The sequence below is a fragment of the Phyllostomus discolor genome, chromosome 8 (assembly GCF_004126475.2).
Source record: "Phyllostomus discolor isolate MPI-MPIP mPhyDis1 chromosome 8, mPhyDis1.pri.v3, whole genome shotgun sequence".
Taxonomy (NCBI): Eukaryota; Metazoa; Chordata; class Mammalia; order Chiroptera; family Phyllostomidae; genus Phyllostomus; species Phyllostomus discolor.
Window position 1 is genome coordinate 53,440,391 of NC_040910.2, and position 27,720 is coordinate 53,468,110.

General features: G+C 38.6%; 1 protein-coding gene across 9 annotated transcripts in view; it reads left to right on the forward strand.

Annotated features, from left to right (window-relative positions):
* ADAM28 (ADAM metallopeptidase domain 28) overlaps window positions 1–27,720 on the forward strand; it is a 50,806-nt gene that overhangs the window by 21,147 nt on the left and 1,939 nt on the right. For 6 of the 9 annotated variants that reach the window (XM_036032691.1, XM_036032689.1, XM_036032690.1 and 3 more), the window contains 10 exons: window positions 2,256–2,425; window positions 6,185–6,266; window positions 7,498–7,628; window positions 8,601–8,778; window positions 10,112–10,201; window positions 12,479–12,674; window positions 22,369–22,471; window positions 24,580–24,739; window positions 25,382–25,462; window positions 25,792–25,874. In XM_036032691.1, coding sequence (XP_035888584.1) covers window positions 2,256–2,425; window positions 6,185–6,266; window positions 7,498–7,628; window positions 8,601–8,778; window positions 10,112–10,201; window positions 12,479–12,674; window positions 22,369–22,471; window positions 24,580–24,739; window positions 25,382–25,462; window positions 25,792–25,874 — 1,274 coding nt within the window. The remainder of the gene's footprint in view (window positions 1–2,255; window positions 2,426–6,184; window positions 6,267–7,497; window positions 7,629–8,600; window positions 8,779–10,111; window positions 10,202–12,478; window positions 12,675–22,368; window positions 22,472–24,579; window positions 24,740–25,381; window positions 25,463–25,791; window positions 25,875–27,720) is intronic. The other 3 variants (XM_036032692.1, XM_036032695.1, XM_036032694.1) reach the window with 3 other exon arrangements.

Consider the following 27,720-nt stretch of genomic DNA (forward strand, 5'->3'; position numbering starts at 1 on the left):
GACGTGGAGTAGGAGTAAACAGTGAGGTGGAAGAAAAACCATGAGAGAGTTGTTCTGGAAGCTACCTGAAACAAAAATTTATTGCAGGAAAAATAACCAAAGATTTTAGATTCTGTGAGCACTGAGGATCGACCACTGGATTGAGCAAAGCAGAGGTTATTGGTCACCCAAATGACATAGTTTCTGTGGAGTGTAAAAGTAAAAGCATGATTAGAGTGAGTCCAGAGGGAATGAGTGAAATGAAATTAGAGACAGCAAATATGAAAAATTCTTTCCAGAAGTTTTCCTATGAAGGGGAGCAGAAAAATGGAGCATAAGTTAGAAGTGGAAGGCTTATAAAGAGAAATTCTTTCCCCCCCCAACCCCCACTGCAAGTGCCAACCTTTGCTGCCAATGTTAACAAGTCCACAGAAGGCTAAGCACTGACAGCACCAGGGGGAGGGAAGACCTGCTGGAACACTGTCTTTGATCTGGGGAAAGGAGATCCAGTGCAAGAATAAAGATGTTGCCCCTAGGCTCACAGACCAGTCATGCATATGCATAGCCTAAGAAGGGGCCTCTGGAGTGGTTGGAACAGGTGCAGGCCAGTGGGCAGATGGGTGGTAGGGGCTCAGTAAGTTCCCTGCTGGTTGCTTCTATACACTCAGTGAATTTGAAAGCAGGGGCATCAACTTAAAGTGAGGATTTAAAAGAAAGTGTCAGAATTTCCAAGAAAGAGGAGTGGGTATGAAAAATATGTGCAGAGAATGAGTGAATTTTGAAAACTCAACCAGTTTTCTAGAGATTGGAAAAGCCCACTTGAGGTTAGTGGTCATGGCTTCAAAGTGAAGTGGTCAGTGTAGTGTGCTCCCCCTCTGTGTTCTGGGCATTGGTGAAGGACAGGCAGTTGGGAGGCAGAGTACAGAGTAGTTTAACCAGAATCAGAGCTTTGTCAGGTGACAAAAATAAGACATGAAAGTAAAGGGAGAATTTTAGTATCGTTAGGTTTTTACTTCTCTTTTGGTGATAATTACATTCCTCAATGCTTTCATTATTTTTCCAAACTATTTTTTTTAAGATTTTATTTATTTATTTTTAGGGAGGGAAGGGAGGGAGATAGAGAGAGAGAGAGAGAAAGAGAGGAACATCAATGTGTGGTTGCTGGGGGTCATGGCCTGCAACCCAGGCATGTGCCCTGGCTGGGAATCGAACCTGGGACACTTTGGTTCCCAGCCTGCGCTCAATCCACTGAGCTACGCCAGCCAGGACCCAAACTATTTTTTTAAAAAGTAATTTGTTTGGGTTTCTCAGCAGAATGTTGCCTCACGAGAAAGCCTGTCACTATGAAATTATTTTCAGCTTTATTGAGATATAATTGGCATATAACTTTGTGTAAGTTTAAAGTGTTCAAAGTATTGCATTGATACACTTACATATTGCAAAATGATTACCATCATAGGTTAGTTAACACTTCCATCCTATCAAATAATTACTATTTCTTTCTTGTGAAGAATACATTTAAGCTCTACTCTTTCAGCAATTTTCAAGTATATTATATAATATAGTAGTAGTGTTATATTCTATGCTATGCATTCAATACCCCAGAACTCATTCACAGTAAAATGGGAAGTTTGCATCCTTTGACCAACACTATAGTTTATAGTTTTATAAACCATAGAATCTATTTAAATGTTTATTTTTAGAGTTAGCATGTTGTCTCATAAGCTTAACTTTTTCCCAAAGGTCATTCTTTGTTCAGTGTGGAGTGTTTGGTTTAGTCCAGGTGTCAGAATTTGAGGACCATTTGCTTCATCGTGACTCCCAGGTGTAGGGCTTTTTCACATTGCATGTTTCTTTTCCACCGTCCGGATCAACACCGAGTCAACCTTGCTGAAATCTGAAATATTATGGCTCTCAGAACATTACAAAGTATTTGAGTAAATATACTTAAAATGAAGTTATAATAATGATCTGCCGATATAAAATTGTATTTCTTGAGGTTGCAAGCAGGAATAGTTTGTCTCAATAGGACCTTTTATTCCCCCCAAAAGGAATTTATAGACCTGAAATATCCAAGGGTGCTTGTTTTGCTGAAGAACAGGGATGCTAGTGCCTTTAAGAAAGAGATGGTAACTTCCATTTCACAAGTGTGTTTGGGAAGAAAAATTTTACAAACTTGCCATAAATAAGTTTGAAAATCTAAAGTACATTGAGAATATTAAACAATAATATCGCCATTATAAGTTGATGTTTTTCCATTTATTCTCTCTGGACAGGTTTATAAAAAACTGGATACTCATGTGGTCTTAGTGGGGATGGAAGTCTGGAATGAGGAGGACAAGATAGAGATAAGCCCAAATGCAAGCTTCACCTTGAACAACTTTTGGAAATGGAGGGAGAGTGTCCTCTTAAGGAGAAGGCATCATGATATCGCTCAGTTAATCACGTATGTACAGAGTTCCCCCTTTGTACTCTAGGCGGTTTTTAGCTTAAAGCTTTTCAAGGCCTGGGCAAAGCAAGTGGTGCTGCAGGGCACAGGGTAAGAGGAAGTGGTTTACACATAGAAGGTTAAAAGTTTAAAAAGTATTTATTTGAACCTTATGTTGAATATGCTCTTCTTTTTTAAAGAGAAGTTACTGATTTAGCAGTGATTCACAAATTTGTCTGTTCTGATTGGATGCACAGAAAAGAAAGACAGGCTTAGAGAATGGCAAGAGGGATTTAGCTTTAACATTTAAAAATAATTGATTAGTTTTCAGCATGAGTCAGGACAAACTTCTAGGATAGAAGAGAAATTGAATATTATATTCTAATTGTACTCCTTTACCATACTGATGAAATGACTAATTAAAAAACACAGGGGAAATAAATCTAAGAGTTGTAAATCCTACAAGAAGTATAGAGCATATGCCTCAAAAGAAATCAAGAAAATTTGGCTGGGTAGTTTGCAGCTATCTCATACAGAAGGAGGAAGCAAAAATGACTTAAAATTCTGAATTTCACTTCCTAAGAAAATGATGGGAGTCATGGGAAATAGTGGACTAAATTTTGTCAGAATTAATATCCTTTTCTAGTTACCTATTACGGCATCAGCTCACAACCTCCTGATTTACACTAAGTCTTCTTCACTTCTATGGCTGGTAACTTGCCTTGTATGGCTGGAGCAGGGGACTGGTTGGGTGTCTGTCTGCATATATGCAGTTTTCATACGGCTAACTTGCACTGCCTTCAACATGGCAGTCCCTGGCTTTTGCACATCCTAGAAGGTGACTAGCTTTCCCCAGAAGAAGCATTCTAAAAGGCTTAGGAGAAAGCTTCAAGGCTTTGCTATGAAACAATTTTGGAAATCACGGTGTCATTGCTGGTTTGTTCTGTTGGTCAAAGCAAGTCATAGACCTATCCAGATTCATAGGCACTACACAGGATGTAAATATTGCAAAGCTGGCTCATTGTGGGTTATCTCTGAAGAAGTGCTGCCACAGTTCCATCATTTGAAAAGGTGAGTTCCAGAATCAGGGGCCCACCAAAGGAAAGAGATCATTTTTGAAGTTCGTGATTTTTCAAGATCTCATACTAGAGAGTAGTAAGGGAACCCAATTCTTATAGACTGGCTCCAGAGCCATGTTCAAACTGTAGTGTACTCCTGTATCTGAAGTGGTCAGGTGGGGAGGTACAAATTACAGACAAGATGTCAGATGTATAAATAAAAAAAATGGAAATACTATTTCAAAAGTAAAGTTCTTTCTTTCTTGTTTTTAAAAGATTTTATTTACCTATCTTTAGAGAGAGGGGAAGGGAGGGAAAAAGACAAGGAGAGAAACATCAATGTGTAGTTGCCTTTTGCATGTCCCCAACTGTGGACGTGGCCTACAACTCAGTCATGTGCCCTGATTGGGAATCAAACTGGCAACCCTTTTGTTTGCAGACCAGTACTCAATCCACTGAGCCACACCAGCCAGGGCTCAAAAGCCAATTTCTTGAATAGACCAAAATAAACAATATAAGCACTAAAAATATACTATGGAAATAAGTAATTGTCCATTCACTTGTAAACTGGAAGTTTTACCATTACCTGACAAACAAAGATACCTATAACTAGGCGTAACCAGGTAGGAACCTTAGAGTCAAATATATTCTATTCACTAAAAAGAGGAACCAAAGTAAATAACTCCATAATGGGGAAAGATTTTATTTTATAAATGAGCTAGTAGTAAGATGATTGCAAACAAATGTAGACTCAAGTATTTTTACAATATAATTTTAAAAGAAGGTTAAAATGCTATAAATCTTTGAAATATCATGTATGATGCAAAATATCATTTCAAAATAACAAATATCTGAAAACTCCACAGTGAATGTAAAGCGGAAGTTCTCTAATTTCTCATTTTTAATGGCAAAATTAATATTCTCCATTTTTGATGTTGATAACAGGAAAACATAGGTTCAACTCTTTCTGTAAATCCACCTACTAAGTGAATTTTTAAAATGATGCATATTTGGCAAATTTATAGGGACAAATCTGGGCCAGACTCTTGAACAGATAACAGAAAAATAGTAACAAATGAGGACCATGGATTCATTACAAGTTGAAAGCAAAAAAAAAAAGATATAAAACCAAAACAAAAGATTAGAATTACTAAAAACCAAATATATCATCTCTATAAATAAATGCAAGTGGTTCAAATCCCTCTTCAATGGGACAAATATTTCAATAACATAAAGGGTTCATTAACGCAAATTCTTTCCGAATAGGCCCAAACTCCAAATACTACCATACTTAAAACACTAAAGGAAAATAAAAGTAAAAAACATATGTGACAATACTAATATCAAAAGAAGATACATAATATATATTTTAGATAGATATATTAGATATATCTAATGTATAAATAAATGTATCTATAAATAAATATATCTAAATGTATAGATAGATATATTTAAAGAGATAGATGTGTCTATCTCTAAATATTCTAGATAGATAGATACATAGATAGATAGATAGACAGACTGTCTGGAACAAATCTAACCATTGTTCATATAATGAAAATGGTTTGCACAGCATCAGTGTAACCTGGCAGCCAAGGACAGTGGACTGGAATGCACATGTGTGAACAATGATGACTTCACTATACTAGACAGTAGGGGTGCTAGACACCATTGAGTGAGCATGTGTACTGTGTGGCTGTCACATTAAAAATGACTAAGTAGAGCAATGAATCTTCATCAGACTTTATGAGAAACTTGAACATTCCTCTGCAGAAACCATTCAGATGATTCAGAAGGCCGCAGCTATGGGCAACTAGTGACTGGCAGCTTTATAACAATAACATGCCCAGTGTCATGCAGAGTTTTTTGGTGAAACATCAAATCACTCAGGTGACTCAGCCCCTTGACTGCCAAGATTTGGTGCCCTGTGACTTCTGGCTTTTCCCAAAACTAAAATTGTCTTTGAAAGGGAAGACATTTCAGACTGTTGATGAGATTCAAGAAAATATAACAGGGCAGCTAATGGCAATTGGGAGAACTGTGTGAGGTCCCAAGGTGCCTACTTTGAAGGGCACTGAGGCCTCAAGGTCCTATGTACAATGTTTCTTGTATCTTCTTCAATAACTGTCTCTATTTTTCATATTAAATGGATGGATACTTTTTAGACAGACCTTGTATATAAAGAAAAACATTTATTAGGACCAAAAAACCTTTGATTTTCTGACAAGAGGTGAATTTGACAATGAAAATGTAATAACTATGAATGATATATATATAATATTAAAAGTGATTGCATTCAGGTGCTTGGATTTAGGTGATATGACAACTATTATTAAGAAAAATGCAGCCCTGGCTGGCGTAGCTCAGTGGATTGAGCGCAGGCTGGGAACCAAAGTGTCCCAGGTTCGATTCCCAGCCAGGGTACATGCCTGGGTTGCAGGCCATAACCCCCAGCAACCCCACATTGATGTTTCTCTCTCTCTCCCTCTCTCCCTCCCTTCCCTCCCTCTCTAAAAATAAATAAATAAAATGTTTAAAAAAAAGAAAAAAGAAAAAAAAGAAAAATGCCTCATCAAATTAAAAACACTGAAGGAAATATTTATGAGTGATGATTCATAATGTGAGTATCTGTGCTGACCATTCAGAATTGTAGATTAACTGTCTATAAAATAAAGCTTAGAATTGGAAGTTTTCATATTAATTTCTTTCTTTCTTGCAGGGCAAGAGGCTTTTCTGGAACGACCGTGGGCCTTGCTTTCATGTCTTCAATGTGCACTCCTTATTCCGTTGGCGTCATTCAGGTTTGTTGGAAGATAAGCAATTGGTTTTATGTTCAAGCTCATCAAAAGCTCTGTTTTCTGAATCTGTTGAAAAGATAGTATAGTTTTTTTCCTTCAGTTAGTTGGCATGGTGGGTTAACACTGATTGAATTTCAAATGTTGCATCAATTTCACACATCCATAAGTAGCTCTGCACAATCATAAAGCATTATCTTGTTTATGGAGGTCGTTCCAGGGGGAAAACATTGAAGTTATGAAAATAATTATTTAAATGAAAATACCCTAAATTTGAAAGAATATCAAGGCAATCTGGAAAGTCTCTAAACATATTTCCACTTTTCTTAATTTTTTTTATTTGTTTTTGTCTCCATATGGGGAGCTCTAACTAGATAACTAGACTTACCAAATTTACTTCAACAATGAAACAAATTTGGTATGAAACAATATTGTGAATGGTAGGTATTAACTTTTCATCTTATATGGCACAAGTGTTCCTTGTCTGGGTCTTGTACTGTGCCCTATGAATCTCTCTATTTCGTTCTTTGAAATGAAGTAGATAAGGGAAAGAGGTTTCTGTGTATGCGTGTTATCAGCAGATTTGTCCCTCTACTGGGAAATTACAATCAGCAAGGATTTTCTGCTGTTATTTTGCTGCTTCTAGGTAACTTGGGCCCCCAGTCCAGCACCTCTAATCAGATACAACCTGGTAATGAAGTTGGCCACTGGCAGGACTTCATGCAATGGGGCAAGTCTGGAATTGACCAATGTCTAGTCTTGGTAGCAACAGAGTTGAAAAAAATACTATTTTACTAAAGTTCTAGGTCAATGAACTCTTTTAAAGCTCCATTAGCTAAATATATCAGAGCCCTCCAATTGAACTAGAATATATTAAAAAGAGAGCTGGAGAGGGAGGTAGATTATTTTTTAAATGTTTTTGATTTCATATCATTTTTGAAGAAATTTTGCCACTATCTCTCATAGCAGAAAACCACAAAAATTTTTCTCATTATTTTCCAGTCACAAGAACAAAGAGTAGGTAATATGTTCTGTGATGGGCATTTAGTACTGAAGTTTTGTAGGTGTATGTGTGGAAAGAAAGAGAGAGGGAGAACAGATGGTGGGTGGGTGTGTTGGGTGGCAGCTAAAATCAGTCTCTGTACTCCACTTGGCTACAGTAAAAGTATTTAATTATACCCTGAGTGATAATTCAGTCTGAGAACCAGAAGATCTGTTTTTCTGTTTCCACCCTTAGGACCACAGTGACAATGCACTTAGTGTTGCAGGGACAATGGCCCATGAGATGGGCCATAACTTTGGAATGTTCCATGATTACTATCTTTGCCAGTGTCCAGAAAAAATATGTGTGATGGAAGAAGCACTAAGGTAAGGCTTCCTGGGAAGATGCTATTTTCCCCTGTTTTTGGTTCCCTTTGGGCTATGCTACTCTTTTATATCATCTTCCACAACACGGTCAAGGTTTTAAATGATTAAATAGCATAGTTATGAATGTGTGCCTATATATACAAAACCACCCCCTCCTTCATCTCTATGTTAACATTTTTTCATTAGCTGAGATGTAATTTAAACATAGTCTCTTCGCTGTTGCAGTGACTTGTCATTTTATCCTCATCTACAGAAATTCATGAGAATTTATCAAGTTCTCAGTAACTCCATGTTAGGTAGTGATAAGGAAAAAGTTTGAGGAAAAAACCCAAAGAAGAAAGTTCTCACAAGAGGATGAAGAGAGAACCTGTGAAAAGATATGACCCATTTCTGCATTGCCTTAGACAAATTTGCCAGAGAATTTTATCTTTAAAAGTTCCACAGTCCCCTTTTCACACGCATTTCCTCTTTTCCATTTCCTTCTCAGCTCTCGCAACCTAGGGTCAGTCTCCCTTCCACAAAATAGCACATGGCTGTGTGCCGGCTACATGGTCTGGTGTTATCTCCTCCAGATGCTGGTGCATTTTTAAACCTCAGCTTTGTTAATGGAATGAAGAAATTCTGTCAATAGGAATTCCTCTGAAGGAAAGTAAATTCGTAGACATGTAAATATGTAAACTTGTACTACTTTTAGAACTTTACAATCAAAGTAACCTAAGGCCAAATAAGATTATCTAGGTAAATCAGAAGCATGTTTTTTAAAGAGCAGCCTGGATATACTTTGAGATATGACCATGTTTGCTCATTTAGCTGGAGATGTTTGTCCCTCCCAGTGGTCTAATTCAGGCATGTGTATACATCCATGATTTAGTAGCTGGTCAGTGGATTTAATCTGATCTTTTGGGACAGGTTTTTGGGGCACCATCCTCAGGGCCCCCTTGGTGCTCATTTTTTCTTCCCTTCCCTTCACAGCATAGACACACCCACGGACTTCAGTTCCTGCAGCCGTGTCAGCTTTGCCCAGTTTTCTGAAGGTAAGTTATCAGATTGCCTCTTCAATGCCCCGCTGCCTGCAGACGTCCTATCCACCCCGCTCTGCGGGAACCAGCTGGTAGAGGCGGAAGAGGACTGCGACTGCGGGACTTCCGAGGTACGATCCAGTCTTTCCTACCGAAAGTCCAGTTTGCCTTTCAATTGCGAAGAAGAAAAACTATAGGACTCTATAGTGTTTTTGCACTGAAAATCTACATAATCTTATTAACCCATGTCACCCCGATACATACAATTAAAAGTAAAACACTTTTGAGCCATATTTTAAAAAACTACATAGTGTGATTCCTTATAAATTTGCATGTTTCTTGTGATTTATATATATATATATATTTATTTGCAAATCTTTGTCAGGCCAGCCTTTCTAACAATGAACACTGCATAGCTTAAAAGACTGTCTTGGAGTTCCTTCCCCATATCTGTTTTTTAAGTACAACACACCTGCCTGGGCTTTGTGCCCTCATGCCTCCCTTTCTGTTTGAAGTACTCCACATTTCTTGTGTGCCTATGACACACAGGTCAAACTGTGACAGTGCTCACAGAGTGGAAGTAGCTTGCCCCAGGTCACCGAGCTGGTAAACAAAGGAGCCAAGGTTTGCATTCGGGCGTACTAGTTCAGCAGTCCCGGACTCAGCCCGCACAGTTTGCCCCCTGGTAACTCAGGACTCCTTACCATTAGAAGAGCCTACCATTGGAGGACCCCACCTTGTTCACTGTGTCATAGGCTGGGCTGCAGCGCATCCAGTCCTCAGGGTTCCAGCTTCGCAGGACCTTCAAAACAGTATCACACATTTATTTATCCAGTAGAAAAATGAATCTTTCTCAGATGATGTTTGTATTTGCAATAAGGGCCAGAATTTTAACCCTAAACTTTGTAATTTTAAATATATCATTCCTCATGGGGAATCTGAACAGCTACAAACAGTAGGGGGCCTGATTTCTCAAAAACAAAAAAAGAGAGAGAAAATAAAACATACTGCTTTATGCAAAGTTAGTCAATGTCAAAATTGAATAAATTGTATTTTTTGATTTTCAGTTACATGTTCTGAAGAGTAAATTTAATGCTGAATAGGTACAAAACTGATTGGTTGAAGTAATGTTCTTTAGATAAATTTTATTTTTTTAAAGCCTGTTCTTTGTCTTTCTTTTTGCTCTCATATTCTGAGTATTATTATGGAAAACTGGGTGAACTAAAAAATATACTCAAATTTTTGAAAAATGTAAGTAGAATTCAGAAAAATAATGCACCCTGGGTTGTTCTAAAATCTCAGTTTTTCTAACATTAATCTTGTTGGGGTTTTTTATTTTCCTGAAAATTATTTTGAGACTACACCAAAGTGAGGTCTGTGTGATGAATAAATTATATCATGAGTTGTGCTAAAATGAGACCAAAAATTAATTCTGCATTTGCAATTCTTTCTGGTATTTCTTAGGAGTGTACCAACATCTGCTGTAATGCTGAAACGTGCACGGTCAAGGCAGGATCGATGTGTGCATCCGGGGAGTGCTGTGAAGGGTGCCAGGTGAGAGTCTTCGTCTGTCTTCGCAGTTATGAGTGCCCTTTATTTTTCCATGTTAAAATCTCAGGGCTGGTGATCAGTGAAATAGACAAAGCAACATTTTTCTGTCTCTAAAATAATGCTACCTACCATTTACCAAGTCCTCCTTGAGTGCTTGACAAGCATGGGCTATTTGATTCTCTAATACCCCTTCAAAGTAGTTTGTATTACCTCATTTTACTTTTGAGGGGAAAGAGGCTCAGAACAGGAAAATATGCAAAATAATAGAACCACTAAATGGCAAACTCCATATTTACCGGTTCCAAAGCCAATACTGTTCACTCCTCCCTCCTGCTTCTTGAGATGCTACATGGCCTTCTTGGTGCAAATCTCATAATTTGTTATAAATCCCTTTAACAATGAGTTTGGTAGAAAACATTTTTTTAAAATAATGTTGAGGCTCCACTGTCTTTGACCTTTGAAGTCACTTCAGGGTGAAATTCATAAATGAGGATACCCTGTCATTTTTTCTGTGAGACTTTCTGACTTTTCTTTCAAGTTTGTATTCAGCATTTTGTATTCCATTGTTTATAACAATTATTTATTTGTGTGTCTGTGTCCTTTGTTAGAATGACTCCTAAGGGCAGGGGACTGAAACCTTTACTTAGCACAGAATTTAATATATTTTAAATGCTCAATAACTATTTTTAGAAAGAATGTGTGTATTGTGTACCAGGTTATAGGTAGGGTTTGGGACAGATTTTTTTTTTAATGTCAGTTAGGGATAGAAAAGAAATAAAGGAGGCTAACAGGAAGAAAATTTGAGAACTTATGTAGTATTCAACAAGTGTGTATTACATTCTATTTACTAGCTGTTATGAGAGATGTTAAAAAAAGCAGTCTTTGACCTCAAAGAATTTGCTACTTGCTCAGGACAATGCTATACATATCTGAAACTGGTGAAAATAGAAGGTATGACTGAATGCCCAGGTAGATATTGTACTGGTACATATCCTTCATATAAATCTTTTTACTTATATTTTCACAATGAACTTGTAAATTAAATATTAGATGGGAACATGGATTTTCAGAGAGATTAAATCCATTTTCTAAGGTAACACACTTAGCCACTGGCAGAGCCAAGGCTCAAATCTGCATCTCCCAAATGTGTGTTCTGGCCAGTTCGGCCGCCTTTCCTACCGCACACAGAAGAGAGGCGCAGCTGCGTGTGTGGAAGAAGTCAGGGAAGCTTCATGGAATGGGAGCCTTTCAGACTAGTCTGGAAATCATTGAGCAGATTTTAGAGAATCAACCAAAAGAGAAAATTTTTCCAAATAAGGACATTGAGAGAAAGAACAAAGACAGCACAAAAAGTATAAGCACAGTATAGAGATTGTCTGGCTGGAGCAACTTGGGGGGACTCATACAGTCCAGTCAGTTTGGATTTTATTCTGTCGCCAGCATAAAAATATTGAAAGTGTCTGGGTGACTTGCAAGAATACCTGCTCCCTTCAGCTAGGGAAGAAACGTGTCCTGTGTCCACACAGTAAAACCTTGTTTTACTAAGATTTCTCTCAGGAAATAAAAGCAAGATTCATAGTAGTAGATTGTAATGGAATTAATACATTGAATGAATATTTCATTCAATGGATGAAATCCATTCAATGGATGAATATTTCATTCATTCCATTGTAATGGAATTAATACATTGAATGAATATTTCATTCAATATATTCATTCATTTCAATATTTGGATATTTCTTCTTCATTATAAATTATTCCCTAAGAAGTGAGTTGAAAAGAAATATATGAGAGGAATTAAGAATTAGGAAGCATGATGCCTGAGATCCTCTCAGAGCATGCTGACCGGATGCTGGTGAGCTTATCTTCCTTATTAACATGGGATATCCATTTCACCAACAAATCTCTGTGGTTACGCATTGAAACCTCTTTGAAAGTCTTGACAAAGATGCATTCCACAAAGGGATAAATAACTTCCTTCTTTGCATCTCAGATGTTGCTTGGTTTTTGTCTGCATTTGTATCTTTGGTATTTCTGTAGTGTTTGCACTCCAAATCCAGAAATATTGATTGATTAAAGAATTAGGGCATGGTCAAAGTCAATGGAAATGACACAATAGAAGATGACTGTAGCTTATACAGTGTAAGTGTAAATTGGAATAGAATAATGCCCCTAACTACCTCGACAATAAAAGGACAGAGGGAAAATATCATTTGCATCAAATGGAGATATGTGGTAGGTGAGGTGAATAAAAGCCTTGTATCCTTTTTTCCCCTGCAGATTAAAAAGGGTGGTACAGTGTGCAGACCAGCAAAAGATGAGTGTGATCTGCCAGAAATGTGTGATGGTCAGTCCGCTCTTTGCCCTGATGACCGATTTCAAGTCAATGGCTTCCCTTGCCAGAATGGGAAGGGCTACTGCCTGATGGGGCTGTGCCCCACGCTGCAGGCACAGTGCTCTGAGCTCTGGGGACCAGGTAGGGAGACACACCAGTGCTGCTGGCATGCCCACCTCTCTCCACACACATGCCCAAAAGAAAAAAGAAACAAAAAACATCACCTTATTCCAAGTGACAGCATTGAATCATGGCCCAAGTAGCCTTCTGTCCTGTTCTTTTTTCTTAGAAACTGTACTGCTGCATTTTAGGGCGTATGGTCAATTTGGGTTTGCTAGATATAGCAAATAAAAATAAGAATGGCCCAGTGAAATTTTAATCTCAGATTAAAAATCTTTTATCGTATCTGTATGTCTCATGCAGTACTTGAGGCAAACTCATAATAAAAAGTACTTTTTGTGTATCTGAGATTCTAATGTAACTGGATTCAGAAACATTTTATAATTCCTAAAAATATACAAGGGACAAGATTAAGGAAAACGACAGTAATTATTGACTCATACTATACCTAAGATAAATGAAACCTGGGAAATAAATGGACAAGCATCTAGAAAAATTCCCCTATGTGTCAGGCAAGGGTGGGCTGAGACTCAGTGTGAGGAGCAAAGGTCGATACCACTAGTACATCGAGTGAAAATATAGTAAAAAATATGAGTAAAAACAAGTAAATCCTCTACACCAGTTAAACTGGCAACTCTGGGTTACAGTTAATGCTTAGTGTTGATGAGGATGTGTAAAATGTCTGATTTCACACACTGGTAAGAATGTTAATTAGCATAATCTCTTCAGAGAGAATTGGAGAAATGCATATAGGGTGGCCAAGAGTAGGTTTACAATTGTTTGCATGGGAAATAAGACAATAATTAATAAATAATAATATGAGAATAAACTCTGTGCCCTGGCCAGGTACTCAGTTGGTTGAAGCATTGTCTTGTACACCTAAAGGCTGAGGGTTCCATTCCCAGACAGGGAACATACTAACATTGTGGGTTTGAGCCCTGCTATGGGACTCAACCAGTCAATATTTCTCTCTCACATCAATGTCTGTCTCTGTCTCTGTCTCTTTCTCTCTCCTTAAAATCAATAAAAAGAACAGATCCTTGTGCGAAGATTGAAAAAAAAAAAGAACTCACAACTGTAAACCTACTTTTGCCAACCCCTGTATACAACATGAAAAAAGTAATCCTTTTTCTAAAAGTTGTACCCAGGAATATTTATTTACAAGGATTTCATCCATCATTTTTAAAAAAATAATAGTGGATAATTGGGAAACTTCAAGAATAAGGGTTAGTCAAATTATAGTGTATCAATCCAATGGATTTTTTTACAACTATGATATTGTACAATATTTAATACCTGGGGAAAGGACAAGTTAATTGGGAAAAAGTAATTTATGAAGCAGTGTGATACCAGGTATATGGATGATACTTTCTTCAATATTAGCCATAGTAACTCTGAAGTTTGGGATTAAGAATATGCTTTTTCCAGCATGGATGGATCTAGAGGGTATGATGCTAAGTGAAATAAGCCAGTTAGAGAGAGACAAATACCATATGTTCTCACTTATATGTGGAATATCATGAATGAAATAAACTAGCAAACAAAACAGAAACAGACTCATAGAGACAGAGAACATTCTGACAGCTGTCAGAGGGGGTGGGGCTGGGTGAAAAGGGCGAAGGCATTGGGCAGTCCAGATGGGTAGCTGCAGAACAGCCACACAGGTGCAGGGTACTGCACAGAGAATGTCATCAATAATGTGGAGCTAACAGAGTACGGGCCAGGTGGGTGCCTGGGGCCCATTCTGTAGAGTGCACAGTTTGTTGGCCACTTTGTTGTACATCTGAAAATGGTGCAGAAGGGTATGGAATGTAAACTGTGGTTAAAAAAGAATATCCTTTTTACAAATTATTCATGCCAAATTATTCAATCAATTTTCAGTGTAGATATTTTGTATAGTAAGGAACTAATGCTACTATGATACAAATAATCGAGAAAATATGGTAATAAACTAATTTCATCATCTTGAACATTGAGACATAAATTCCCTTAAAATGGTTTGAGTTTACAAATAATTATAAGAAGTTCAATGATTTTTCTTAAAACCAGTGTCATGTCTTCATAGATTTTTAATTATTTTAACCTATTTTGTTTTTTGAAAGACTGAATTCAAATTTTTCCTATGCTATTTATTGAAATTTAAGAGGGGCATCTCACACAGAATAGGAGCATAACTATTAAACTCAGAACTGGGTGGGCAATCTGGTTTTTCATCTCTCTCTGTGATTTCATCAATATGATTCTCCATTTGCTTATTGGTAACATGGACATGGTAATAACAATGGCTAATATTTCTCAACCACTTACTAGTCACTATCCACTCTTCTTATTGGCTCATGTATATTAACTCATTTAACACTCACAACAACCTTATGAAGTTGGCACTCTTATATATTCTTGTTTTATAGCTGAGAAAACCACGAGGTTAAGGCACTTGCCCAAGATCACACAGCTGCTCAGTCTTACTTAACACCTGAGCTGTTAAGCACCATGTTCTCTTGCTTAGCTGATGGGTATTAGAGGGAAATTACATGAGAAATTAAATATGATGCTCATCACTGTTCCTGGCAAAACAGGAGTCTGACCAAGCATAGCATGTCCTTGTCACAGTAGAAGCAGCAAGATAGCATTTCACCATCTGCCTGTTGGGTGTTAACATAAAGACTGCAGCTCTCCTGTCTAAATCTTCATAGCTACATAGATTTCTCTCAACTTTCAGCAAACCATCCAGATGTTTCCAAATAGTAAGATAGCCATTATTCAAAAATAGATTTAAAAGATTGTTTTTAACTTGTCAGCTCTGTCTAGAAAAAAAGATTTTATTTATTTATTTTTAGAGAGGAGAAGGGAGGGAGAAAGAGAGAAACATCAATGTGAGGTTGCCTCTTGTACTCCCCCTACTGGTGACCTGGCCCACAATCTAGGCATATGCCCAGACTGGGAATTGAACTGGTGACCTTTTGGTTCACAGGCTGGCACTCGATCCACTGAGCCACACAAGCCAGGGCTCCAGTCAGCTCTTGATATTAAGTTATTGCAGGCTCTAATTCTGAGAATTTCCAATGGGATTACATCATGTGCTGGATAATGACATTTCAGTCATGACAAACCACATATCCTAAGGTGGCTGAATTAGATTTGAATTAGATTTAATGCAGTTGAAAATTGTGTATTACATGCTGATGTCATAACCATCATAATGTCATAGCACAACACATCACTCAGATGTGTGTGGTAATGTTGATGTAAACACACCTGCTGCCCTGCCAGTTATATAAAAGTGTAGCACATGCAGTTATGCACAGGACATAATACTGGTAATGATGATAAATAATTACATCATTGGTTTATACATTTACTATAGTATCCATCTCATCCTTATTTTAGTGTTCTCTTTCTGCTTTTAAGAAAAGTCTGCTGTACAAGAGTCTGTCTCAGACATCTCGTGTTTACCGTGTCTATGTAATGCATCATTTTCTTGTGTTATTGATTTACTCTCATGTGTTGTTCATCATGGCTCTTAAATGTACAAAATCCACTGCTAATGTTGCCAGTAAGAGGCCACATCAGAGGACTCACCTGGGGATAGAAGTGAATAAGGATGATGAAGGTAGGAAGTCGGCGGTAGTTGTTGCTTGCCATTTGGGCATGTCCCCTTCCACCACGGCAACTATCTTGAAGAACAAGAACAAAATGATAGAAGCTGTTAAAGAGTCTGCTTCCTTGAAGGCAATGAGACTAACACAAATTTGAGAACAATATGATTTCAATACTATATGAGATATAAAACTGAAAGCAACAAATGAGCAAGCAAGACAAAAACTCATAGACACAGACAACAGCATGGTGGTTACCAGAGGGAAGGGGTTAGAAGATAGAAAGGGTAAAGAGGATTAAATATATGGTGATGGAAGATAATTTTACTTTGAGTGGTAAACACATAGTATGATATACAGATGATGTAGTATAGAATTCTATAATTGAAACTGAAATAATCTTATTAACAAATGTTACTCCAATACATTTAATTAAAAAAAGAAAAATATTCAAAAAGGGAGTTATCAGATAGGGAGAAACTTCTAATGACCTGGACTGAAGAACAGACACAGAAGTGTGCTTTTCTCAGCACTGTGACAATTATGTCCAAAGCAAAAAAATTGTTTGTGATGTTGAAATGATGATGTTGAATTTATGGCTAGTGTGGGTTGGTTTAAATGATCTGAGAGTTGTTATTCATTACATAATGTGAATGTGAGTGGTGAGTATGCAAGTTACTAATGTGAAAACAGCTAATTTTTTTTGAAAACTCTAGATAAGCTGATTGTGGAGGAAAATTACTTGACAGAGCAAATATTCAATATGGTTGAAAGCTCCCTACTCTGGAAATGGGTGCCTGAAAGGACTCTCATCCATAACGGGGCCAGTCAGTGTCAGGTTTCAAGGTTCTAAGGACAGGATGACAGTCTTGGTTGGGGGCAGTGTTACAGGCTACAAATGGAAACCCACTGTGGTCTGGCATAAGGAGAACCCCAGGGTCTTGGAGCTTGTGAGCAAGCACACCCAGCCAGTGTGCTACAGGAGCAATAGGAGGTCATGGCTGACCCAGCTCCTCGTCCAAGATCCCTTCCTGGGTTGCTGTGCCAGTGATGTGGAGAAGTGCTATTTGGACTATCTTGAAACGTATGCTATTCCCAGCATACGTTTCAAGATTTTGCTTATTGTTAATAAAGCTCCTGGGCATCCTCCTTTTAGTGGTGATCTTCATCCTGACAACAAAGTATGTTTCTCCCTCAAAACACCACCTCTTTGATCCAACAGTCAAGGAGGTATAGCAGCCTCTAAGGCCTACTACCTGAGGAGGACCTTTGCCCAGGTTGTTGCCGTAACTGAGGAAGACACAAAAAGATGCTTAGGATTAAAATATCTTTGACAGCATTAAGAACCTTCCTTGGGCTGGGGTGATGTCACCAAGAAGAGTATGAATGGCATCTGGAAAGAAGACACTCAAGAGGTTCACCCATGACTTCACAAGATTTGCCAAGGATGAGGAGGCTGCAGCAATTGAGACAGTGGTGGAGACGGCAAATGCCTTCTGCCGGGGGGCGGGGGCGGGGTAGGATGACACTGAGGCACATGTGGAGGTAGTTTCTGAGGACTGACCAATGACCAATGACTGGATCATTGGAACTGGAACAGGAATGCATAGCTGGAGAAGAGGAAAGAGAAAAAACTGGGAGAAGGAAAAAGAAGACCCCCCCCCCAGGAACATTTGCTGTGAAGGGTTTAGTTGAAGCTTTTACAGATTTCAGCAGGCTTCTTGAAAAGTCTGAAAACAGGGAGGCTACCACTGAAAGGTTTTCATTAATAGAGAGGAATGCTCGTGATGCATTGTCTGCTTACAAGCAAATGTACGATGAAGAAGAGAAGCCAACAAACCACCATGGACGTATTTCTGAAAAGAGTGATAACTTTCTCAAGAAGCGCCTCCAGCAAGAGGTGTTCCGGGAGAAGGCACTGTTGTCATAGGAGATGACAGCTCCCTGCATGTTGTTGCCATTGAACACCCTCTTGTGGGACAAGGTGTGGAGGTGGGAGACAGTGATAATGATCCTGACACAAGTTTAAAAAAAAGATTTTAATAGAGAGAAATTTCTGGAACAGGGATATACAGAAAAAAGTTTTTGTACAACTATACAATAGTTTGTGTTTTAAGCTGTGTTGTTATAAAATAGTTTAAAAGTTTTAAAAATAAGAAGTTTATAAAATAAAGTTATAGTAAGCTAAGTTTAGTTTATTATTAAAGAAGGAAAAGTATTTTTAAATAGATTTAGTGTAGCCTAAGCACCCAGTGTTTACAAAGTCTGCAGTGTTGCACAGTCACATCCTAGGCCTTCACACTCACTCCCCGCCCACTGACACCACCGGAGCCACTCCCGGTGCTGCAACCTCCATCCATGGTAAGTGCCCTACACAGGTTCACCATTTTTAGTCATTTATAGTGTAATATTACTGTACCTTTTATTTATTTCTTATTTAATCTTTTTTTTAAACATTTTATTTATTTATTTTTAGGGAGGGAGGGGGAGAGAGAGAGAGAGAGAAAGAGAGAGAGAGAGAGAGAGAAACATCAATGTGCGGTTGCTGGGGGTTATGACCTGCAACCCAGGAATGTACCCTAGCTGGGAATCGAACCTGGGACACTTTGGTTCCCAGCCCCTGCTCAATCCACTGAGCTACGCCAGCCAGGGCTTTATTTAATCTTTATTGTATTTTTCCATTGTTATTTAGTTCCCTTAGATCCTTCCACAATCCTTCAGCCCCCTATTTGCTCAGTCCCTCCACCCCTTAACCTCATCCCCCGACTAGCTGTCATCTGCTCTCCAACTATGAGTCTGTCTCTGTTCTCCTTGTTAATTCAGTTTGTTCATTAGTTTCCACATACGAGTGAAATCATTTGGCATTTGTCTTTCTCTGACTGGGCTTATTTCATTTAGCATAATGTTCTCTAGGTCCATCCATACTATCACAAAGGGTAAAATTTTCTTCTTTTTTATGGCCAAGTAGTATTCCATCGTGTAAATATCCCATAGTTGTTTTATCCACTCATCTACTGATGGACACTTGGGCTACTTCCATATCTTAGTGATTGTAAATAACGCCACAATGAACATACGGGTGCTTATGTTCTTTCGAATCAGTGCTTCTGGTTCCTTCAGATATATTCTCAGAAGTGAGATCACTGGGTCAAAAGGAAGAGCCATTTTTAATGTTTTGAGGTATCTCCATACTGCTTTCCACAATGGCTGCACTAATCTGCATTTCCACAAACTGTAAAAGGGTTCACCTTTCTCCACATCCTTGCCAGCACTTGTTTGTTGATTTATTGATGATAGTCATTCTGACAGGTGTGAGATAAAGTGGCACTGCATACATACCTATCAATAATCACTTTAAATGTAAATGGACTTCAAGCCAAGATGGAGGCATAGGTAGATACACTTTGCCATCTTGCACAACCAAAAGAAGGACAACAAATTTAAAAACAAAAAATAACCAGAACTGCTGGAAAATCAAACTGTGTGGAAGTCCAACAACCAAGGAGTTAAAGAAGAAACATTCATCCAGGCTGGTAGGAGAGGCAGAGACAGGCAACCAGGGTGGAGAGGACTCATGGCAAGGTGGCGGTTAGAGGACCAGGGCAAGTGAGGTGGCTGCTGGCAGACCTGGTGGTCCCACATTTGCATGAGAATAAACTGGGAGGAACAACTGGGGAGCAAGACAGACCATGCAACCCAGGGTTCCAGTGGAACCCAGGGAAATAAAGTCTCAAAACCTCTGACTGAAAAAAACTTGTAGGGGTTGAGGCAGCTGGAGTAATTCCCAGCCTCACAGGAGAGTTTGTTGGAGAGACCCACTGACTCCTAGAAAGTACACAAACCCACCCACCTAGGAATAAGCACTGGAAGGGCTTAATTTGCTTGTAGGTAGCAGAGGAAGTGACTGAAAGCCAACCAAGAGCTGAGCAAGTGGCTTTGTTCTCTCTCAGACCTCTCCCCCATATACATTGCTACAACACAGCAACATGGGTTGCACCTCTGTAGCGAATACCTAAGGCTCCACCTCTTACTATGTAACAGGCATGCTAAGACAAAAAATTTGGTCCAAGTGAAAGAACAGATCAAAGCTCCAGAAAAAATACAACTAAGTGACAAAGAGATAGCTCACCTATCCGATGCATGGTTCAAAACACTGGTAATCAGGATGCTCAAAGAATTGGTTGAGTATGGTCACAAAATAGAAGAAAAAGTGAAGGCTATGAAAAATGAAATAAAAGGAAATGTACAGGGAACCAACAGTGAAGGTAAGGAAACCAGAACTCAAATCAACAATTTGGAGCAGAAGGAAGGCATAAACATTCAACCAGAACAGAATAAAGAAACAAGAATTCAAAAGAATGAAGAGAAGCTTGGGAACCTCTGGGACAACTTTAAGCATTTTAACATCAGAATCACAGAGGTGCCAGAAAGAGAAGAGGAAGAGCAAGAAATTGAAAACTTATTTGAACAAATAATGAAGGAGAACTCCCCCAATCTGGCAAAGGAAATAGACTTCCAGTAAGTCCAGGCAGCTCAAGAGTCCCAAAGGAGTTGGACCCAAGGAAGCACACACCAAGACACACCATAATTACATTACTCAAGATTAAAGGTAAGGAGAGAATCTTAAAAGCAGCAAGAGAAAAGGAGACCGCTACCTACAAAGGAATTCCCATAAGACTGTCAGCTGATTTCTCAAAAGAAACCTTGCAGGCAAGAAGGGGCTGGCAAGAATATTCAAAGTCATGAAAGACAAGGACCTACATCCAAAATTACTCTATCCAGCAAAGCTCTCATTTAGAATACAAGGGAAGATAAAGTGCTTCCCAGATAAGGTCAAGTTAAAGGAGTTCATCATTACCAAGCCCTTATTATATGAAATGTTAAAGGAACTTATCTAAGAAAAAAAAGAAGATAAAAAATATGAACAGTAAAATGATAACAAACTCACAACTATCAACAACCAAACCTAACAAAAGAAAACCAAAAATGAACTAAGCAAACAACTAGAACAAGAACAGATTCACAGAAATGGAGATCACATGGAGGGTTATCAGTGGGGAGTGGGAGGGGAAAAATGGAAGAAAAGGTACAGAGAATAAGAAGCATAAATGGTAGGCACAAAATAGACAGGGGGAGGTTAAGAATAGTATGGGAAATGGAGAAGCCAAAACACTTATATGTATGAACCATGGACATGAGCTAAGGTGGGGGAATGATGGTGGAACGGGAGGCACAGCACAGAGGGGAATAAAGAGGAGAAAAAATGGATAACTCTAATAGCATAATCAATGAAATATATTTTTAGGAAATATAAATGGCTTAAATGCTCTAACCAAGAGGCATAGGTTAGCCGAATGGATAAGAAAACAAAACCCATATATATGCTGCCTCCAAGAGACCCATCTCAGATAGAAAGATACACACAGACTAGTAAAAGTAAAGGGATGGAAAAGGATATTTCATGCACATGGAAAAGAAAAAAGCTGGGGTAGCAGCATTTATATCCAACAAAGTAGATTTTCAAAAAAGAAAGGCAGTACATAATGAGAAAAGGAACAGTCCAACAAGAAGACCTGCATCTTTTTCATGTTTGGATACACAAACACTTACCACTGTGTTACAATAGCCTACAGTATTCAGCACATGCTGTATAGGCGTGTAGCCTGGGGCAGTAGGCTAGACCATACAGTCTAGGTGTATAGTGGGCTATACCATCTAGGTTTGTGTAAGTGCACTCTGTGATATCCCTACAATGAAAAAATTGCCTAATGGTGCATTTCTGAGAATGCAACCCTGCTGTTAAGCAATGTATGGTTGTATGTTAAAATAGCATTTCTTATGATGGTATTTTTTTAAATTTTAATTTTCCATTACAGTTTCCATTCAGCACTATGTTGTATTAATTTCAGGTGTACAGTACAGTGGTCATGCAATCATGTAATTTACACAGTAATACCCCATTATTTTGAATACCCATCTGGCACCATACATAGTTATTATAATATTATTAACTATAGTCCCTATGCTGTTGGTTTTATAGCCCATTAACACTCTGCTGCATTGAACTTTCTTTCTCTTTTTTTTTTCAAATATGTCCCTATTGATCATGCCTGGCCCAGGAGCTGAGGTTGCAGATATGTCATGTTACAGCAAGAACACAAATGGGTTACGGTATGGGTACTGCCGCAAAGTGGGCGACACACACGTTCCCTGTAAAGCAAAGTAAGTGGCTTTATTGTCTGAACCCTCCTGCTCCACAGACTAGGGAACTTGCTCACATCCAGCCACACATTCTGATTTATTTCATTTAGAGAGAAAGTGAATTTAGACGTCATTCATGACAGATAGTCACTGAATGACTATTACGTGCCATGTTTCAAGCTAGGCACTGAATTAACAAGAGAAGTAAGAATTGATCCCTCTTTTCAAGTCCTTCTTGAGAGGTGTTTCAGATGACACCAAGTACAATCACTAGTGAATAGAAGGAATGTTTGAGATGGAACATGCAGTGTGAGTGAATGGGCCTGGTTGAAAATGTGTCCAGCGATTTTCCAGGATATTTTAGGTATTTTCCCATCTGATGTTTTTGATTATGAGTCTAGTGGCACAAATATTTACTGACTTAGAGAAATAACCAATAAAGTGCCTGTACAGTTTTATTTAATTTAAACTTGCCATGAAATTATATAAAGAAAAAAAGCAGTAAGAGAAAACATTGACACTTCACCTGAAGAATGTTTTAATTTTTATAGTGATACTCTAGAAGAATCATAGACTATTTATTACATACAATGAATTTGAGATCTTTCTATAGGATTTTTTGATTGTGCAATTTTAAAATGACATTAAAAATTCAAATTACAATAAACTACTTGTACCTGTTCCATATTTTACACATTTAAGTTCATGTACAAGAAGAGGTTAAACAAGATCAACATTTCTCAAAGTTTTCTATTAAACACTAACTTTTATAGATGATTGATATTACACATATATACATACATATGCATGTGTATACACACATACACATATGTTTAGTTTTTCTAAACAAACTATATTTTGGCCATAAGGTCATCTCTTGGGGCAGTTGGGCCTATAGGATGGGTCATCATATTCTGTGCTTTCTCCTTTTTAAAAAATCAGAGTAGATTCAAAGGGGGGAAATATGTAAAAGGAAATATTTGGGGGGAGGGGAAGAGTGATATGTAGTATGAGAGGCAGAGAGTGGGAAAAGAGCATAGGGTAGTTCCATTTTTTCTCTGCAGCATGCATACACACCACTGTCCTATATTACCGTCTGTCTGGGCACTGAATAATTTCTGTCATTAGAGGCACAAGTATTTCTCCTCCCCACAGGCTGCCTTTCTAGCCACTTCTTCATACTAACTAGCTGGAGTGGAGAGGAAGCCTATAATTCCCAGTACCCTAGAATCTTCACCTAAATGATTCAAGAAAACACCCTCTCAAGTTTGGAGAGAATGCATGCCTTTCTCCACTCCTCAATCATATTTATTAACAACCACCAAAGGCATCAGAAGAATGTGATTCTATGTGTACCCAGAATATTTTTTTCACAGCCCTCTTCTGAATTCTGCATAAAGGAATGGACTGCGGTTTTATTGGCATTGACCTTACTCTCCTTGGTGGTAAATGAATGGCTTTATTGAGTGCTGGCCGAGCAGTTTCACCTGAATTTGCAGGGAGATAGTTCTTTGGGGGTGCCTTGGAGGGTCAGCCAAAGCTCAGCTTTGTATTGACCCAACCACAGCGGAGAGAATTATTCTGCTGCAACTCATGAAAATAAATAAGGAACATTAGCTAAAATAAGATAGAAATTGATTTCCTAGGTGTCCTCCATTATGTTAGAATCCCATTCTTCTATATTTTCTAGCTCCATCACATATATGACCTCCTCTCCCAAGTGTTTCTTTGGTCTATGTGTGCTCCCCCAGCCCCAGTGTCACTTTCCAATAAGCAAAAAGGAAACCCCCCACCAAAGTAAGGGTACCTTCAAGCATTTGTATTGTACTTAAGACTGTGCTTCCTTCCTATTGGCTAAAGCTTAGGCGATTGGCCAAAATGAGGTTCATGGGAAACTGGGAAATGTGTTTTTATATTAAATACGTTGTTACAGCAACAATGTGCTTTTCCATATTCAGTGGTTCTATTACTAAAGAATAGGGGGAAATTGATATAAAGAACCAGGAGTCTGTGCTATGGGGAGAAAAACCATTAGTTAATTATGATAGCCAGGGAGCTATCAGCATTTGTATAAAACTGCAACTTGGATTCTGGCATTTCAACGGCAGCAAATTTTGGCTTTTCCTCAGTGACGTCATGTGTGGGAAGTTGTTCTGTCAAGGTGGGTCAGATAACTTGCACCAGAAAGGATCTGTAATAACTTTCTTGACATGTAAAGCATTTCACTCTGAAGACAAGAGTCAAGAAATAGGCATGGTAGCCAACGGAACCAAGTGTGGAGATAAGAAGGTAAGTTGAAATTGTGATTTTTATTCAAATAGGGGTTTTTTTGTTTTCAAGGCCTCTTTGTATTTATTTTATAGGAGCAATTTTCAAAGCAATGCTTATGCCATTCATTCATGCCTACCTGCATTTATTCCTTCAGTATTACTTAATAAGTACCTATTACATGCTTGGCACAAGATTGTTAAACTTAGGTAAATTTTATTGTCCCCAAACTGGTAGGTTTTCAATGAATGCTAGTCACTCTGATAATAATAAAGAGATTAACAATACTATTTATTTTTACATGAATGATCATTATAAATGCTACAGAAGATGTGATATTAACATACTTTTCATAATATCTTTGGTTGGAATGGGTACTTTGTGCTATGTGCACTGACCCCTGTTAAATGAAGCACAAGCATTTTGAATGAAGTAAGGGAATCTTTAAGAGGATTTTGTAAATATGTTAATATTTAATAACATATTAAATAAAAAGTATCTAGATCCCCCCTTCCTATTTTCAAAAGAATGCTGTGATTTCCCTAATAAAAAGGCAAGTTTGATATTGGAAATAGTGGCTAATAATATAAAGCCAAATTCCAAACAGACAGAAATTTGCAGAGCTGACACTTTTGGGCCTTAGTGTCCCATCATGTTTTTCAGGTTTGCATTGAAGCAGAGTGTGTGGATATCGAGAAAGCCTACAAATCGACCAATTGCTCATCTAGGTGCGAAGGACACGCTGTAAGTTTTGAAAATGTTTCCCCAAGCTTGCTGAATCTTACATAATTTTTAAGTCGGTTTTGATGATGTAAAAGAATGTTTCAGGGTGAAATGATTAAAATGATTAAGTTTGTCTAACCCCTCAATAGGGTATTTGAGTGAAAAAGTTCTTCTAAGAACCTAGTATGAAATAGTATGTGAAATTCCTATCATTACTTTGTTTTTATGTAGATAGTGGAAAGACACAGAATGGGGTTATTCTGTTTTCAGAATGGATTTACAGTGGATGGGTAGGCCCTCTACCAGTGGACAGTCTAATGTGCAAACTGACAGGATCCTTGATCCCCCAGGTGTGTGACCATGAGCTCCAGTGTCAGTGCAAAGAGGGCTGGGCCCCTCCTCTCTGCAGGGACTCCTCCGTGGTGTTCTGTAGGTAACATTTCATGTCTACCTGAGAAACTGCTTTTCTTTTCCAAGCTTTTATTTAGTGTAACAAAAGATTTTGTGGCCTTTTTCTCCCCTTGAAATTCCTGTCCTGTAGATACTGAATCTGCAGTATTTATCTTCAAAGTTTCTATGACAGCTTTTAGAAAAAGGTTTCATTTATTTATTTGTAGAAAGAGGGGCAGGGAGGGAGAAAGAGAGGGAGAGAAACATCAATGTGAGAAACACCAATTGGTTGCCTCTCACACGTGCACTGACCTGGGACCAAACCCACAACCCCGGGCATGTGCTCTGACTGGGAGTCGAACCAGCGACCTTTCACTTTGTGGAACAAAACCCCAATCCATTGGGGCCACACCAGTCAGGGCTCTTTAACAATTTTTAAACCTTATTTTCCACATTCTTGTGCATTTACTCTACATACAAAACAACTTCCTCAAATTTTATATTTGTAATATTTTAATTCCCCAAACTTCCTTGTTTTCTGAGTGTTCCATTTTCATGCCTGCCTTGACTTAGTTATAGATATAACATCCTCATAAAATTCTCTAAGAATACGACAGGTTCGTTTTGTAGGTTTAATTCTGTATTCTGAATTATCTCTATTTCTTTTGAGTTGGACTGTTCTGTTTTTTCACCTTGTCTCTTGTATTTCATTATGTTGTTTTTTCTTTAGTGTATGTGATCTTTTGTTGAATATGAAATTAGATTGCCTTGACCTAGCTCACATGGATTTTGTCTGCATATGTGTGTGTTTGTTGTACCTACCAATAGCCTCTCCTGATGAGAGATCTGGCTATGAGCTCTGTCAGCAGATAGACACATCTCCCTACAGGCCATCAGGGTGGGGACAGCCAGAGTGGGGATCCTCACCTCTTGTAGCCAGGGTGAAGAGTAGTTTGCAATGGGTGTAACTGAGCAGACAGGGACCCATTCACGTGGTGCCTTGGTGAATGACCCAACAATCAATACAGGTTTTTATTTACAATATTCCAACTCAGAGCACTTATGATTGGAGCCCTCCTTTCCCACGAGACCTAGCACTTCCCTTGTTCCTCAAAAGGCTATAAGCCAAAACCAAGCTCAGTAGTTCCCTATTTCCTTATCTTAAGCCAGTTGCACAAACAGTTCTCCAATCACTCTGGAAGGTACCAAAGTTGCCATCCTCACGCGGCAGTTCTCTCCTTCAGGATCTGGGGTACGTTGTCATCAGCCTCCATGTTATAGTCCAGGAAAGCAGGTGCCATGTTACACTGGACCATGGTGAAGTCCAGGAAAGGCACAAGTTCCAAGCATCCAGATAGAGTTTGGGTTTGCAAGGCAACAGGTCAGTGTCTTGCAAGACAGGATCCTTGATGGCAGCTACAGCAGGCATGATCAGAGTAGCAACATGCCATTCTTTCCCTTATTACACCAGGCCGCATGCCTGAATAATCCCTACAAACTGCATAGCTGCTACTTCACTGCTGGTAGCATGGCTCCTTCCTTCCCTAAAGCTGCCTGCCCTTTGTTTTAAATTCTGACCCAGAGCCTCCTGAGTAATCTCATCTCTGACTCCTCCCACTATGAGCCACGTTTGCCAGTTTTCTGTATAGTTTACTATACTCTGCTGCCATCCCCAGTCAGGACAAGAGTGACTCAGTGATCCAGGGGGAACCACCTCCCCTGGCTAGTCACAAGTCAGCATACAGTCTGAAAGTCACACCCACCTTGCCCCAGACAGTAGCACAGCTATTAAATTAGCTACCGAAGCTACCAAGTTGTCATTGTAATGTAAAGTATCTAATTCTATCATCTGCTCTCCCCCATCCCTCAACCAAGGTTTGTGGAGGCTT